The 14,205-nt window shown below is 40.0% G+C and overlaps 1 protein-coding gene across 1 annotated transcript in view; it reads right to left on the reverse strand.

The window, feature by feature from the left end:
- Window positions 1-14,205, reverse strand: part of sh3gl1b (SH3-domain GRB2-like 1b) — a 139,659-nt gene that overhangs the window by 46,093 nt on the left and 79,361 nt on the right. The window contains exons 5-6 of the mRNA XM_063032432.1: window positions 10,890-11,023; window positions 2,255-2,413 (exon numbers count right to left, since the gene is read on the reverse strand). Coding sequence (XP_062888502.1) covers window positions 2,255-2,413; window positions 10,890-11,023 — 293 coding nt within the window. The remainder of the gene's footprint in view (window positions 1-2,254; window positions 2,414-10,889; window positions 11,024-14,205) is intronic.

Genomic DNA, 14,205 nt, shown 5'->3' on the forward strand with positions numbered 1-14,205 from the left:
TAAATCTATGAAAGTTTATATAGCCCATCTTTATATAATCTTAATGCACCAATGACATGCAAAAATTCTTCATTGCAATTGTTTGTATTAAACATCACAATGATGATCTATCTGCCAATTTAAAATGCTGTTAAAGGAATGATGTTATTGCCCTAGCTTCATCAAACCACACCTCCCCCCCACCGTGTTAATCCATCAAATTACAAAAAAAGTGTGGGTTTGTCCCAGGCAGATCTTGCTAATACATGAAGGCTGGAATAACACCAACATGATAACCACCACAGTCTTAAATAGTTCATTGAGTCGGTTATTTTGGTACAAGTCTCTACATTGTACACACTAGCTCCTGATGCAGGGTTTTGAGCCGAAATGGCAGCAATTCCTTTCCTCCCATTCGTGCTGCTCAACCTGTTGGATTCCTATAGTGGGTTGCTTATTGCCCTACATTATAAATTCATCAGATTATGAATTAACATACAAAAGGACAAAGGTAAATTCATATGGAGGTGGCAGGAACATTGTGGGAAGGTGGCTGGAGTGGATGGAATTTAATTCAGTGACACAATTTCAAAGATACAGATTAAGTATTTTTCAATTTCCAGGGGGAATCAACCCCCATTTTGGAAGTGGTCCATTCTCAGAACTTCATATATTTATCGTCACTTGGCTAAATTCATAGTTGAAATTGGTGGGCAAAGCATCATTTGGCATTGATTATAGTGAATAATTTGACCAAGATATGGAAATTATTGTTGAGGGTACACAAAATCTTTTGCTCTAAAAGAAATCAATGCTTTACACCTACGACTGTGTGGCTAAGTACAGCTCCAACACCATATACAACTTTGCTGGTAACACCACTGTTGTGGGCTGCATCAAATGTGGTGATGAATCAGGAGGAAGATTGAAAAATTAGCTGAGTCATAACAACCTCTCACTCAATGTCAATAAGACCATGGAACTGATTGTGAACTTCAGAAGAGGGAAACCAGAGGTCCATGAGCCAGTAATTATCTGAAGGTCAGAGATGGAGAGGGTCAGTAACTTTAAATTCCTGGATGTCACCATCTCAGAGGACCAGTCCTGGACACATCTGCAAAGAAAGCACAGCAGTGCCTCTACTTCCTCAGGAGTCTGTGGAAATGTGATATGTCATCAAAATCCTTAGCAAACTTCTACAGATATGTGGTGAAAAGTGTACTGACTGGCTGCATTACAGCCTGGTATGGGAACACCAATGCTATTTAGTGGAAAATCCTACAAAAGGTTGTGGATTCTGCCCAGTATATCATGGGTAAACCCCTCCCAACCACTGAGCACATCTCCATGAAATGTTGCCGTAGGAAAGCAGCATCCATTATCAAATTTTCACCAGCTAGGTCATGTTCTTTTCTCACTGTTGCCAACAGGTAGAAGGTACAGGTGCCTCAGGACTCGCACCAGCAGTTTCAAGAACAGTTACTAGCCCCCAACCATCAGGCTGTTGAACAAATGAAGATAACAACACACATTTAAGGATTTCATGCTCGTAATTTCATCTGTTACTTCATGCTCGTTATTTATTGCTATTAATTTATTGATCCTATCTACAGTTACTCTATAGATTTGCAATGTATGCCCGCAGAAAAAAATCTCATGTACTCCGATAATAAATTTTACTTTGAACTTTGAAGTTAAATTCAAACAAATCTTCAGACAGTTACTGCGATGCATTGCTCACTTTACATTATTTGCATTGGATAATCACACTTAAGGCACCTGCTTAACACTTCAAACAACCCAGAAACAAAATGTTTAGGAGGTGCAAATGGCACATTTAATACCTATGACAAGGAAATTAGGGAGGGCGCACTTTTACCCACAATATGGCAGTATATTGTGCTTCAATCAGAAGTAATCTTGCTAAGATCAATCTGTTAACCAAAAACAGAGTGTTGGTAAATTCTTTGACCAAGAGCATCAGAATTGAATTTGATATGCTCCCTTGTTGAAATTTATGCAGATATAATCTACTGCATATGTTGGAGATTATGATCTGGAACAGGAACACAACTTCATGCTACTATTTTTCCATTTAGTCAAGAAATACTTTATTAAACTATCAGGCGACTTCCAACTAAAAACTCAAGTGAACTAAGATCTGAATCACAACATATTATCTTATTTCTTATTAAAGCGATAAACTTTACTCCAAAATCAATGTAAACATAGAAAAATAAAAATAGGCAAATGGATCTTTAGAAAGCATTCTTACATCAGTTTCTAAAAGGTTGTACATGCTAGTTTCTGCAACATCTTTGGATTCATCAAATTTTTCCAAAGCTTGTCTAATCTCCTCCTCCGGTATTTTACCCTGTCGTTTCTTCTTGTAGTCGTAGTCCAGGCGACGACCTTCAAGTTTCTTCAAATGATGCTGAAATGTTAACAATTAAGAATTATTGCACATTATATACTTGCATTTACATTTTACTTTTTTTGTTCTTTTATGCTTCCCTAACATAGTTCTCAAAAACACTGTCCACAATTATTTGTAACAAAAATCCATCGTCAGCAGTCTACCAGATCTTTAAGTGACAAAATCAGGACAACTGGTAACATCAGATTGGAAGGACTTCTCTGTATACCTTCTAGCATGGAATCATAAATTAATATTCAGAAGATTTTTTATTTTATTCCTGAAATGCAGAGGCTAATTGCTACACTCCAAATATTTGTCCTCTACATAATAAATGTGTCATATTTCACAGGAAAAAGTAAGTTTGCTTTTAACAACAAAATCAGGAATTAAAGGAATCTAATCACAAACAAGAGAAAATCTGCAGATGCTGGAAACCCAAGTAACACACACAAAATGCTGGAGGAACTCAGCAGACCAGGTAGTATCTATGGAAAAGAGTACAGTCGACGTTCGGAGTGAAATGAACTTTTTTAAGTTTAAGTTCCAGTTTATTGTCATTTGATTGTATAGTGTTCGTCTATCGTCAACGTCAATGAGGACCTCGACACCATTACAATGGTGTACAGACTAGCGCGTGATTTGGATTTAAGTGAGGGAGAGTTGCGCAATATCAGCCTCACTCTCTCTTGCCAATTCCCATCTGGATCCAATGGCAAGATAGAGTCGAGGCGGCTGGAGATGGGACTAGGCGCAGTGGATGGCCAGGACGTCTTCTGTGTCTAGTCCTGCTCTACACGTTCCACAACGCTTGCAGAGACCGCCTTCTTGACCGTTGGACCTTCCATTGGTCTCGTCTGCTCATTCCGCCGGAGTCTGTCTTCAATTTGGTTTGATTGTACACCTCCAAATGAAACAACATTCCTCCAGACCAAGGTGCACAATACTATATATACAGTAACTCACACACAACACTGTAATATTACCATGAATAAATTAACAAATAAAATATATTCCAGAAGACTGACATTTAACATAAGGTGCATTTACAAAACAAGTTAAAAAGTAAACAGTACAACGCTACTGGCACTTCTTAAATGATGAGACCTGGGTGGTGACAGGGAGTTTGGTAGACTCATAGCTGGGGGGGTGGTGAAGCTGTTTCTCATTCTAACAGTCCTTGTCCTAATGCGACAGTACCTCCTGTCTGATGCGAGAGATTGCGGGATGGATGGGAGGGATCCTTGATAATGCCAAGGGCCCTGTATATACAGTGCTCCTGATAAGTACAGGTGTCCCCCGCTTTTCGAACGTTCGCTTTACGACATCTTGCTGTTACGAAAGACCTACATTAGTTACCTGATTTCGCTAACAGAAGGTGTGTTCACTGTTACGAGAAAAGGCAGCAGCGAAGCTCCTCCCCCGGAACTGCATTCTAGCCAGCATTGCTTAAACACATGCCTGTGAGCATCTGTACTTTATGTCAATTTATTTTGAGCATCCGTTAGCAAGATGAGTTCTAAGGTATTGGAAAAGCCTAAAAGAGCTCATAAGGGTGTTACACTTAGCGTAAAACTAGATATAATTAAGCCATTCGATCGTGGTGAACAAGTAAGGACAAAGTGACTTTGGCTTGTGAAAGTTGACGAAGATGATGTTGAAGAGGTTTTGGCATCCCATGACCAAGAACTGATAGCTGAAGAGCTGATGCAATTGGAAGAGGAAAGGATAACATTCAAAACCGAATGCAGTAGCGAACAGACCGAAAGTGAAGTCTTCCAGGAACTGAATGTGAAACAACTGCGTTAGATTTTCGCTGCAATTGACAACAATGATTGCAGAAAAGTACGACTTTAATTTTGAAAGGGTACGTAGGTTCAGGGCATATTTGCAGGATGGTTTGAGTGCTTACAAAGAACTGTATGATAGAAAAATGTGCAAGGCTAAGCAGTCAAGCATACTGTCGTTTTTCAAGCCTTCCATATCAGCCACAGCAGACGACGAACCTCGAACTTCGACATCGAGGCAGGCAGACATAGAATAAGATGACCTACCTGCCCTGATGGAAACAGACGATGATGAGATGACACCCCAACCTCCGATGACTCAGCCTAACACACCAGTGTGCTCACTGTCTTCCCGATTCCAGTAAGTGATACTACACTGTACATACGTTATTTCTACTTTATACAGGCTGTGTATTTTTGTGTTATTTGGTATGATTTGGCAGCTTCATAACTTAAAGGTTACTGGAGACAGTCTTCCTGCCGAGAGCGCTTGCACCGAGTGTTTTTGCCAAGAGCGCTTGCGTGAGATTTTTGCTGCACTAGACAATGCTTCAATGATTGCAGAAAAGTATTTCTACTTCATATAGGCTGTGTATTTATCATATCATTCCTGCTTTTACTATATGTTACTGTTATTTTAGGTTTTATGTATTATTTGGCAAGATTTTGTAGGTTATTTTTTGGGTCTGGGAACACTCAAAAATTCTTCCCATATTAATAAATAGTAATTGCTTATTCACTTTACGACATTCCGGCTTACGAACCGTTTCATAGCAATGCTCTACCTTTGGATAGCGGGGGAACCCTGTATTTCAGATGGGTGGAAGAGAGATCCTGATGATCCTCTCAGTAGTCCTCACATTCTTTGTAGGGTCTTGTGGTCAGATACCTTAAAATTACAATTCCTGCACCACGTGGTGATACAGCTGGTCAGGACACTCTCAATGGTGCTCTGTAAAAATTGGTAAGAATGGGGGGTGGGGGGTGGGGGGAGGGGGAGGAGCCTCACTACCATCAATTTTCAAACTGGTGCAGCCATAATCACAAACATTGCTTCAACCACTAAGGTATGCCAAAGTGACTTACTTTGACTTTATAAGTGAGATCAATACTGAACGGTGATCAGCTAATGGGATGATTTAGTTTGTTATTTTGAAGTACTATGTTGGACACCTAGGCCAAAAAGTCAGTCAATGTGGACAACAGTTTAAAATGAATGCCAAGATCAAAATCCAAGCAGATCTTTTTAGGAACTGGATTTGTTATATATTAAAGCTTCCAGCAAGATAGCTAGAAAGAAATAAAAAGACCATTGGAGTCATGTTCAGTCATGCTCCAACTTCACTTTGTGTTTATCAATTTCACGGTATTCAACTTCCTTTTTTCCAAGTCACCTTAAACCACTACAGGACGACATAAAAATCTCTCCTGAGCTTCTACAGAGCTAATCATTTCCCTTCTTTTGGACATTGTGTTCAAAAGTCTCAGTAGTATTTCAAGGCTCACTGTAACTCTGGTCAACGCCGCCTGTGGATCTCTGTGAGTAGAAGGAAGGTAAAAACATTCTAAGGAGGAAGATCTAGGCTGATAACTTCTAAGGCTAGAAAATTTGCTATCACTGTTTCTTTTATGAGTTTTGCACAGTTCCAGATTTCTGGGTGAAGAAATTATGTTCAAAGTAAATTACATTCAGCTCATCTTTTTTTTTAAAGAACTTGGCATTATCACTTAGCCTTTGTGGATTCACTAGGCAGGCATTCAGTAATTCTGCAAAATAACCATAAGACATAGGAGAACGAAAAGGCCATTTGGCCTATCCAGTTCACCCCTCCATTCTATCATAGCTGATTTATCATCTCTCTCAACCCCATTCTCCTGCCTTTTCCCTGTTAACTTAAGACACACTTATTAATTAAGAACCTATTAACCTCTGCTTTCAACATACCCAATGACTTGGCTTCCATAGCCATTTGTGGCAATGAATTCAACAAATTCATCACCTTCTGGCTAAGGAAATTCCTCCTCACTTTTGTTCTAAAGGGACTGCCTTCCATTTGAAGGGTGTGCCCTTTGGTCCTAAACTCCCCAACTATGGGAAACATCTTCTACATGTCCACTCTATCTAGGCCTTTCAATATTTAATAGGTTTCAATAAGATCCCATATTCTTCCAAATTCCACTGAGTACAGGCCCACAGCAAAATGCTCCTCATACATTAACCCTTTTATCCCCAGGATAATTCTCATAACCCTCCACTGGACCATCTCCAATGCCAACACATCCTTTCCTAGATAAGGGCCCCAAAACTGCTCACAAGATTCTGTGCAGTCCGACCAATGTCTTATAAAGCCTCAGCATTGCATCCTCGGTTTTATATTCCAGTTCTCTCAAAATGAATGCTAACATTGCATTTGCCTTCCTTACCACCAACTAAACCTACAAGTTAACTTTTAAGAAATCCTGCACGAGGACCGCCAAGTCCCTTTGTACCTCGGATTTCTGAAATTACTCCCTGTTTAGAGAGAGTCTACGCCTTTATTCCTTTCAAGTCCATGACCCTACAATGTCTTCCATTTGCCCGTTCTCCAAATCTGTCCAAGTCCTTCTGCAGACTTCCTGCTTCCTCAACACCACTTGTCCCTCCACCTATCTTTGCATCATCTGCAAACTTGACCACAAAGCCATCAATTCTGTCAACCAATTCAGTGATACAAAACATGAAAAGAAGCAGTCCCAACATAGACCCCTGTGAAACACCATTGATCGCCAGTAACCAACCAGAAAAGGCCCCCTTTTATTCCCACTCTTTGCTTCCTGCCAGTCAGCCAAGTTTCTATATATGCGAGCATCTTTGTTTTATTTGGACTGAGAAAATGGCTTCTTCTTTCATATTTATTCAGTCAAATGTGAGTTCTGTAACATTTGAGCTGTTTACCAATAACGCATCCTAAGCCTGATCTCCTCAATGATTAGCTGAATCATGGTATCACTATGTCTATGCGCAGAACCAGTTTGAATTACATTGAATAATTAAAAGTATTTAACATTATAATTTTTTTTTAAGTGTCACGTGATTGGGGAACAACCTGAAATACTTTTTCCTTTCTCGCCCTGTAGAAATTTGTTCTTGTGTTTCTGAATTGCAGAAGATTCATTTAGGTTTTAAACCACCAGCAAGAACTAACTTGTCAAAGCATTAACTATGATTGTAAATATAACCTCAGACAGAAGACAAAAACATGTTGCATTGATCAGGTTTTTCCTTAAATGTAAACACATACTTGAATACACACCAAATGTAAATACATCAGAACCCACTAAAAATATGGTTTTGAGTTCACTAGCCTTGGGAGGGGAATTTTGAGAGTTTTATATTTACAGTTTAGTCATTGTTGCAAGAACAAGCTACAGTAAAATTTAGAGAATCCACATGCTTGAGAATTTGTTGGCGCTGGAATAGCAGTTTTTTCTGATTATTGGGTATTACCCCACTATACCCAAACACACTGTTCACTTAGTTTTAAAGAAACAGATCACACAGAGGTATAATAAAGTCTACAGTGAACATGACGAGTTAAAAGTAGCAGACAAAAACACACAAGCACTCCAGCCACAACTTACAATGGTCCTGACCTCTGATGTTCTGAACCCCAAACCTAGGCAGCAACAACTCCACTACGATTATCATTGCAAGACTTCTTCCTCAGCCTCTCATTTACAAGTTCAAAGATGAACCCTCCCCCTTCCCATAGTGGGCCAGAACTCAAATAACAAGATGGAATACAGGAAAGAGACAGGCATTTTAGAAGCATGGTGTCATAACTTTTCACGCAATGTCATAAAAACAAAAAAGCTGGTCAGTTCGTGGCATAGATACCTGAGGTGGAGATAGTTCGGAACTTCAAGTTTCCAGGTGTAAACCACCAATTTTCTCTGGTCCAACCATATGGACCATATGGCCAAGGAAGTACACTGACTCCCCTTATTCCTCAAAAGGCTGGGGAATTTTGGCATTTCTCCAAATAACCCTCACCAATTTTTACAGATGCACCATAAAAAGCATTCTATCTGGATGCATCACAATTTGGTATGACAATTGCTCTGGTCAAGACGTCGGGAAATTAGAGCTGTCAAAATAGCACATTCTATAATGAAAACCACCTTCCTCCCCAGTAGCTCTATTTACTACCCTTCCCACTACTACAGGAAAGCAGCCAACATAATCAAAAACCCCTCCACCCCAATTACTCTCCCTTTTCCTCCTCTTTCCATCATGTAGAAGATATTACAGTTTGAAAATACACACTCCAGGACCGCTTCTATCCTGTGATACAAGAATAGACTTCATGTCTGACATAGATAAGCTTATATTCACAACATACTTTCATACTTCTGCACCTTACTTGTCCACCAGTAAGCACTGTATTCTGTATAACAATACATAGAAACATAGAAAATAGGTGCAGGAGTAGGCCATTCAGCCCTTCGAGCCTGCACCACCATTCAGTATGATCATGGCTGATCATCTAACTCAGAACCCTGTACCTGCTTTCTCTCCATACCCCGTGATCCCTTTAGCCACAAGGGCCATATCTAAATCCCTCTTAAATATAGCCAATGAACTGGCCTCAACTGTTTCCTGTGGCAGAGAATTCCACAGATTCACCACTCTCTGTGTGAAGAAGTTTTTCCTCATCTCTGTCCTAAAAGGCTTCCCCTTTATCCTCAAACTGTGACCCCTCGTTCTGGACTTCCCCAACATTGGGAACAATCTTCCTGCATCTAGCCTGTCCAATCCCTTTAGAATTTTATATGTTTCAATAAGATCCCCCCTCAATCTTCTAAATTCCAGCAAGTATAAGCCTAGTCGATCCAGTCTTTCATCATATGAAAGGCCTGCCATCCCAGGAATCAATCTGGTGAACCTTCTTTGTACTCCCTCTATGGCAAGAATGCCTTTCCTCAGATTAGGGGACCAAAACTGCACACAATACTCCAGGTGTGGTCTCACCAAGGCCTTGTACAACTGCAGTAGAACCTCCCTGCTCCTGTACTCGAATCCTCTTGCTATTAATGCCAGCATACCATTCGCCTTTTTTCACTGCCTGCTGTACCTGCATGCCCACTTTCAATGACTGGTACAATGACACCCAGGTCTCGTTGCACCTCCCCTTTTCCTAATCGGCCACCATTCAGATAATAATCTGTTTTCCTGTTTTTGCCACCAAAGTGGATAACCTCACATTTATCCACATTAAATTGCATCTGCCATGAATTTGCCCACTCACCCAACCTATCCAAGTCACCCTGCATCCTCTTAGCATCCTCCTCACAGCTAACACTGCCGTCCAGCTTCGTGTCATCTGCAAACTTGGAGATGCCGCATTTAATTCCTCGTCTAAACCACTTATATATATTGTAAACAACTGGGGTCCCAGCACTGAGCCTTGCGGCACCCCACGAGTCACTGCCTGCCATTCTGAAAAGGTCCTGTTTATTCCCACTCTTTGCTTCCTGTCTGCCAACCAATTCTCTATCCACATCAATACCATACCTCCAATACCGTGTGCTTTAAGTTTGCACACTAATCTCCTGTGTGGGACCTTGTCAAAAGCCTTTTGAAAATCCAAATATACCACATCCACTGGTTCTCCCCTATCCACTCTACTAGATACATCCTCAAAAAATTCTATAAGATTCGTCAGACATGATTTTCCTTTCACAAGTCCATGCTGACTTTGTCCAATGATTTCACCGCTTTCCTGTATTCTATATTGTTAGTATTTTTCCTTTTGTATTTCTTTGGTGTACTTATATCTGGAAGGATCTGTCTTGATGGCATTCAAAAGAAAGCTTTTCACCCTATCTTAATGACAGTAATTCACCAATAACCCACACACCAGTCATAACCATGGGCCACAATCCACAACCCAGTTCTGGAAACACACCCTTTTGCACTCTAAACATCCTGCTATTTTGGACTGATAAGTAAGCTGAATGCCAGACAATTAGCATTTCTAATCATCAAGATGGTGAAGTTTTGCATTTTTAAGACAATAAAAAGTAATAGTATCTTGTAAAAATTGTAAAATATAAAGGTTTTCATTTAACTAGAGAGAAGAGCTTCAATATGGACAAATGTGCAAAGGAAAAAATATAGATTGGTCTAATATAAACGCATTAGACATTTGTGTTATTAATCAAGGTGTTTTATATTTTCATATGAAAAGTTATTTATGACTTTAAACATTGAGGATGTTAATCCATTAAGGATTATCAAGCCTTTTGAAGAGAATTAATGCCCCATAATAGCTCCACAGAGCAGACATCAAAAGATGTCCATTTTAAAATCAATTCCTCCTCTTTTTGCAATATTTACTTTTATATTTCTTAATGTAACTTATAGTTTCATGTATAACAATGTATTGCTGTTGCAAAACAACAAATTTCGTGACATGCCAGTGATATTCAACCTGATTCTGTCTCATCATAAAGGGCAAATTCCATATTAATTTTCCCACACCCATACTGGAATCAGATATCAGGAACTTAGGTGAAAGAACATGAGTATGATGTTTAATTATACTCGTGAAGTAGCCATTCTAAGATATACTGATGATACATTTGTTTTAAGGAAGTGGAGGAAACATGATAAAGTGGTCAAAGAATCATCAATATAATGTGTTTACCTATAAATGACATTTTACCTGAATTTCTTTGAAATCTTTATCACACAGACTTTGTAATGGATCAATAAAGTTCTGTTTAACTTCGATATCCAAGGAATCTTTAACTTCAGCCATCCGCTTCATTGATTCACCAACGTCAATAAGAGCCCCTCCTTAAAGCACAAAAATAAAGCAACAATGAACTGAAGATCCTAAAATAGAAAGGAATACTATTTCAGTGCCTGACTAAACTAAACATTATACTTAAAAGTTCTTTTCCTCTTCTGACCTTCTGACTCTGACTGAGGCACTATTTGCCCTATGACACTTGCAGGTTAAACGTACAACCCTGAAGAATGACTTGGACTGAGGCGTCAGACACGTGCAAGTGTATTTTTCCATCAGGAAAAACGGTTAACAATCTCTTCCACTGGGACGTTATCACTCTAGAATTTCTATCTCTATCAGCTTGGTTGTCAACACAACTCAAGATTCTGTCTTGAGATATTACTGATCTATATTTCTCAACACATACTGGATCGTCTTTTCAGTAAGAGACTATCCAAAAATCAGAATCATGGACAACCAGCTCTGCTTTTACTGCACTGCAAGAATACAAAGAAAGAACATATAGAGAACAAAACAATGTGCTAATTATCTAGGATGCAAAGACTGAATACCAGGACTTACAATAAACTAAAATTAAAATAAATGTAAGAAACAAATTTTTTTTAAAAAAACCTTAATTGCTGCTAATGGAGGTCATGGAATAAATTGCCAATTCTCTACAAAATCCTAGCTCTATTTTCCCATCAAGGGCACAAAGGCAGAAAGTAGAATGAAGTAATAAGCCAGATCTTGTTATCAGTTACATTCAATCTCACCACTCATGCTCATACTCAACATTCCAGGATGTGGAACCCTTATTGCACTGGTTTTCTTCACACCAGAATCTCTGATTTTCATAGATATTGAAAGAAAATGAATATTGAAGCAAATATTAAAAACTAGAATATTTAAGGTTTAAAACGTACTACATAACAAACATTAAATCAAACTGACAAGAGATAATTCATACACGAGGAAATCTGCAGATGCTGGAATTTCAAGCAACACACATAAAAGTTGCTGGTGAACGCAGCAGGCCAGGCAGCATCTCAAGGAAGAGGTACAGTTGACATTTTGGGCTGAGACCCTTCGTCAGGACTAACTGAAGGAAGAGCTAGTAAGGGATTTGAAAGTGGGAGGGGGAGGGGGAAGATCCAAAATGATAGGAGAAGACAGGAGAGGGAGGGATGGAGCCAAGAGCTGGACAGTTGATTGGCAAAAGGGATATGACAGGATCATGGGACAGGAGGTCCAGGGAGAAGGAAAAGGGGGGGAACCCAGAGGATGGGCAAGGGGTATAGTCAGAGGGACAAAAAGGAGAGAGAGAAAAAGAATGTGTGTATATATAAATAAATAACCGATGGGTACGAGGGGGAGGTGGGGCATTAGCGGAAATTAGAGAAGTCAATGTTCATGCCGTCAGGTTGGAGGCTACTCAGATAGAATATAAGGTGTTGTTCCACCAGCCTGAGTTCACCAGCAACTTTGATGTGTGTTGCTTGAATTTCCAGCATTGGTGATATGCAGCGTTTAGCTTACACTAAACAGAGCATTTAGTCTGATGGGCAAAATGCTCTACTTTTCTTTCATCAGACCATAGAACCTTCTTCAAGCCAACTTCAGAGTCTCTCACTTGCCTTCTGGCAAACTCTAGCTGAGATTTCAGGTGAGATTTTTTCAATAGTGGCTTTCTCTTTGCCACTCTTCCATAAAAGCTGCGACTGATGAAGCAGCCGGGTAACAGTTGTTGCATGCTTAGTCTCCGATCTCAGCCACTGAAGCTTGCAGCCCCTGCAGCGTTTTCAGGTCTCAAGTTGGCCTCCCTCACTAGTCCCCTTCTTGCTTGGTCACTCAGTTTTTGAGGATGGCCTGCTCTAGGCAGATTTACAGCTGTGCCATATTCTTTCCATTTCTTGATGATTGACTTAACTGTATTCCAAAGGATATTCAGTGATTTGTAAATTTTCTTGTATCCATCTCCTGACTTGTGCTTTTCAATAATCTTTTCACAGAGTTGCTTAGAGTGTTCTTTTGTCTTCATGGTGTAGTTTTTGCCAAGATGCTGTCTCACCAGCAGTAGGACCTTCCAGATACAGGTGTATTTTTACTACAAACAATTGAAACACCTTGACTGCACACAGGTCTCCATAAACAGATCTCCATACAAATAACTATGTGACTTCTAAAACCAATTCGCTGCACCAGTGATGATTTGGTGTGTCATATTAAAGGGAGTGAATACTTAGGCAAACAATTTGTGTTTACATTTGTAATTAATTTAGATCACTTTGTGGAGAACTGTTTTCACTTTGACGCAAAAGATTCTTTCTCTGTACATCTGTGTCGAAAAACCCAAATTAAATCCACTGCGATTCAAATGTTACAAAACAATAAAACTTAAAAACTTCCAAGGGGTGGGGGGGGTGGAGTTGTGAATAGCTTTTATGGGCACTGTATTTGTATAAAAGCTTTCACCCATGATGAGCACTGTAAAAGGAGTTTCTTAATCAGGGGCAAACAGTTTCCAAAAATAAACCAATAGAGTCACTTTCACCTTAATTCATACTCTAAGGGAAGCTTCATCTACTCTTCTTTGACAATGTGGTCAATCTCCAAGCACTTCTCCTGCTACGTCACTATCATCTTCCCATTAACCACTCTTTAGCACTTTGAACGACATTGTTGCTTTAGACAACATACATCAAAGTTGCTGGTGAATGCAGCTGGCCAGGCAGCATCTCTAGGAAGAGGTACAGTCGACATTTCAGGCCCAGACCCTTCGTCAGGACTAACTGAAGGAAGAGCTAGTAAGAGATTTGAAAGTGGGAGGGGGAGGGGAGATCGAAAATGATAGGAGAAGACAGGAGGGGGAGGGATGGAGCCAAGAGCTGGACAGTTGATTGGCAAAAGGGATATGAGGGGATCATGGGACAGGAGGCATTCTGGTATCTGTCCCCCAATTTTCCTTCGTTACATCGACGACTGCATTGGCGCTGCTTCCTGCACGCATGCTGAGCTCGTTGACTTCATTAACTTTGCCTCCAACTTTCACCCTGCCCTCAAGTTTACCTGGTCCATTTCCAACACCTCCCTCCCCTTTCTAGATCTTTCTGTCTCTATCTCTGGAGACAGCTTATCTACTGATCTCTACTATAAGCCTACTGACTCTCACAGCTGTCTGGACTATTCCTCTTCTCACAATGTCTCTTGCAAAAATCCCATCCCCTTCTCGCAATTCCTCCGTCTC

The sequence above is a fragment of the Mobula hypostoma genome, chromosome 24 (assembly GCF_963921235.1).
Source record: "Mobula hypostoma chromosome 24, sMobHyp1.1, whole genome shotgun sequence".
Classification (NCBI taxonomy): domain Eukaryota; kingdom Metazoa; phylum Chordata; class Chondrichthyes; order Myliobatiformes; family Myliobatidae; genus Mobula; species Mobula hypostoma.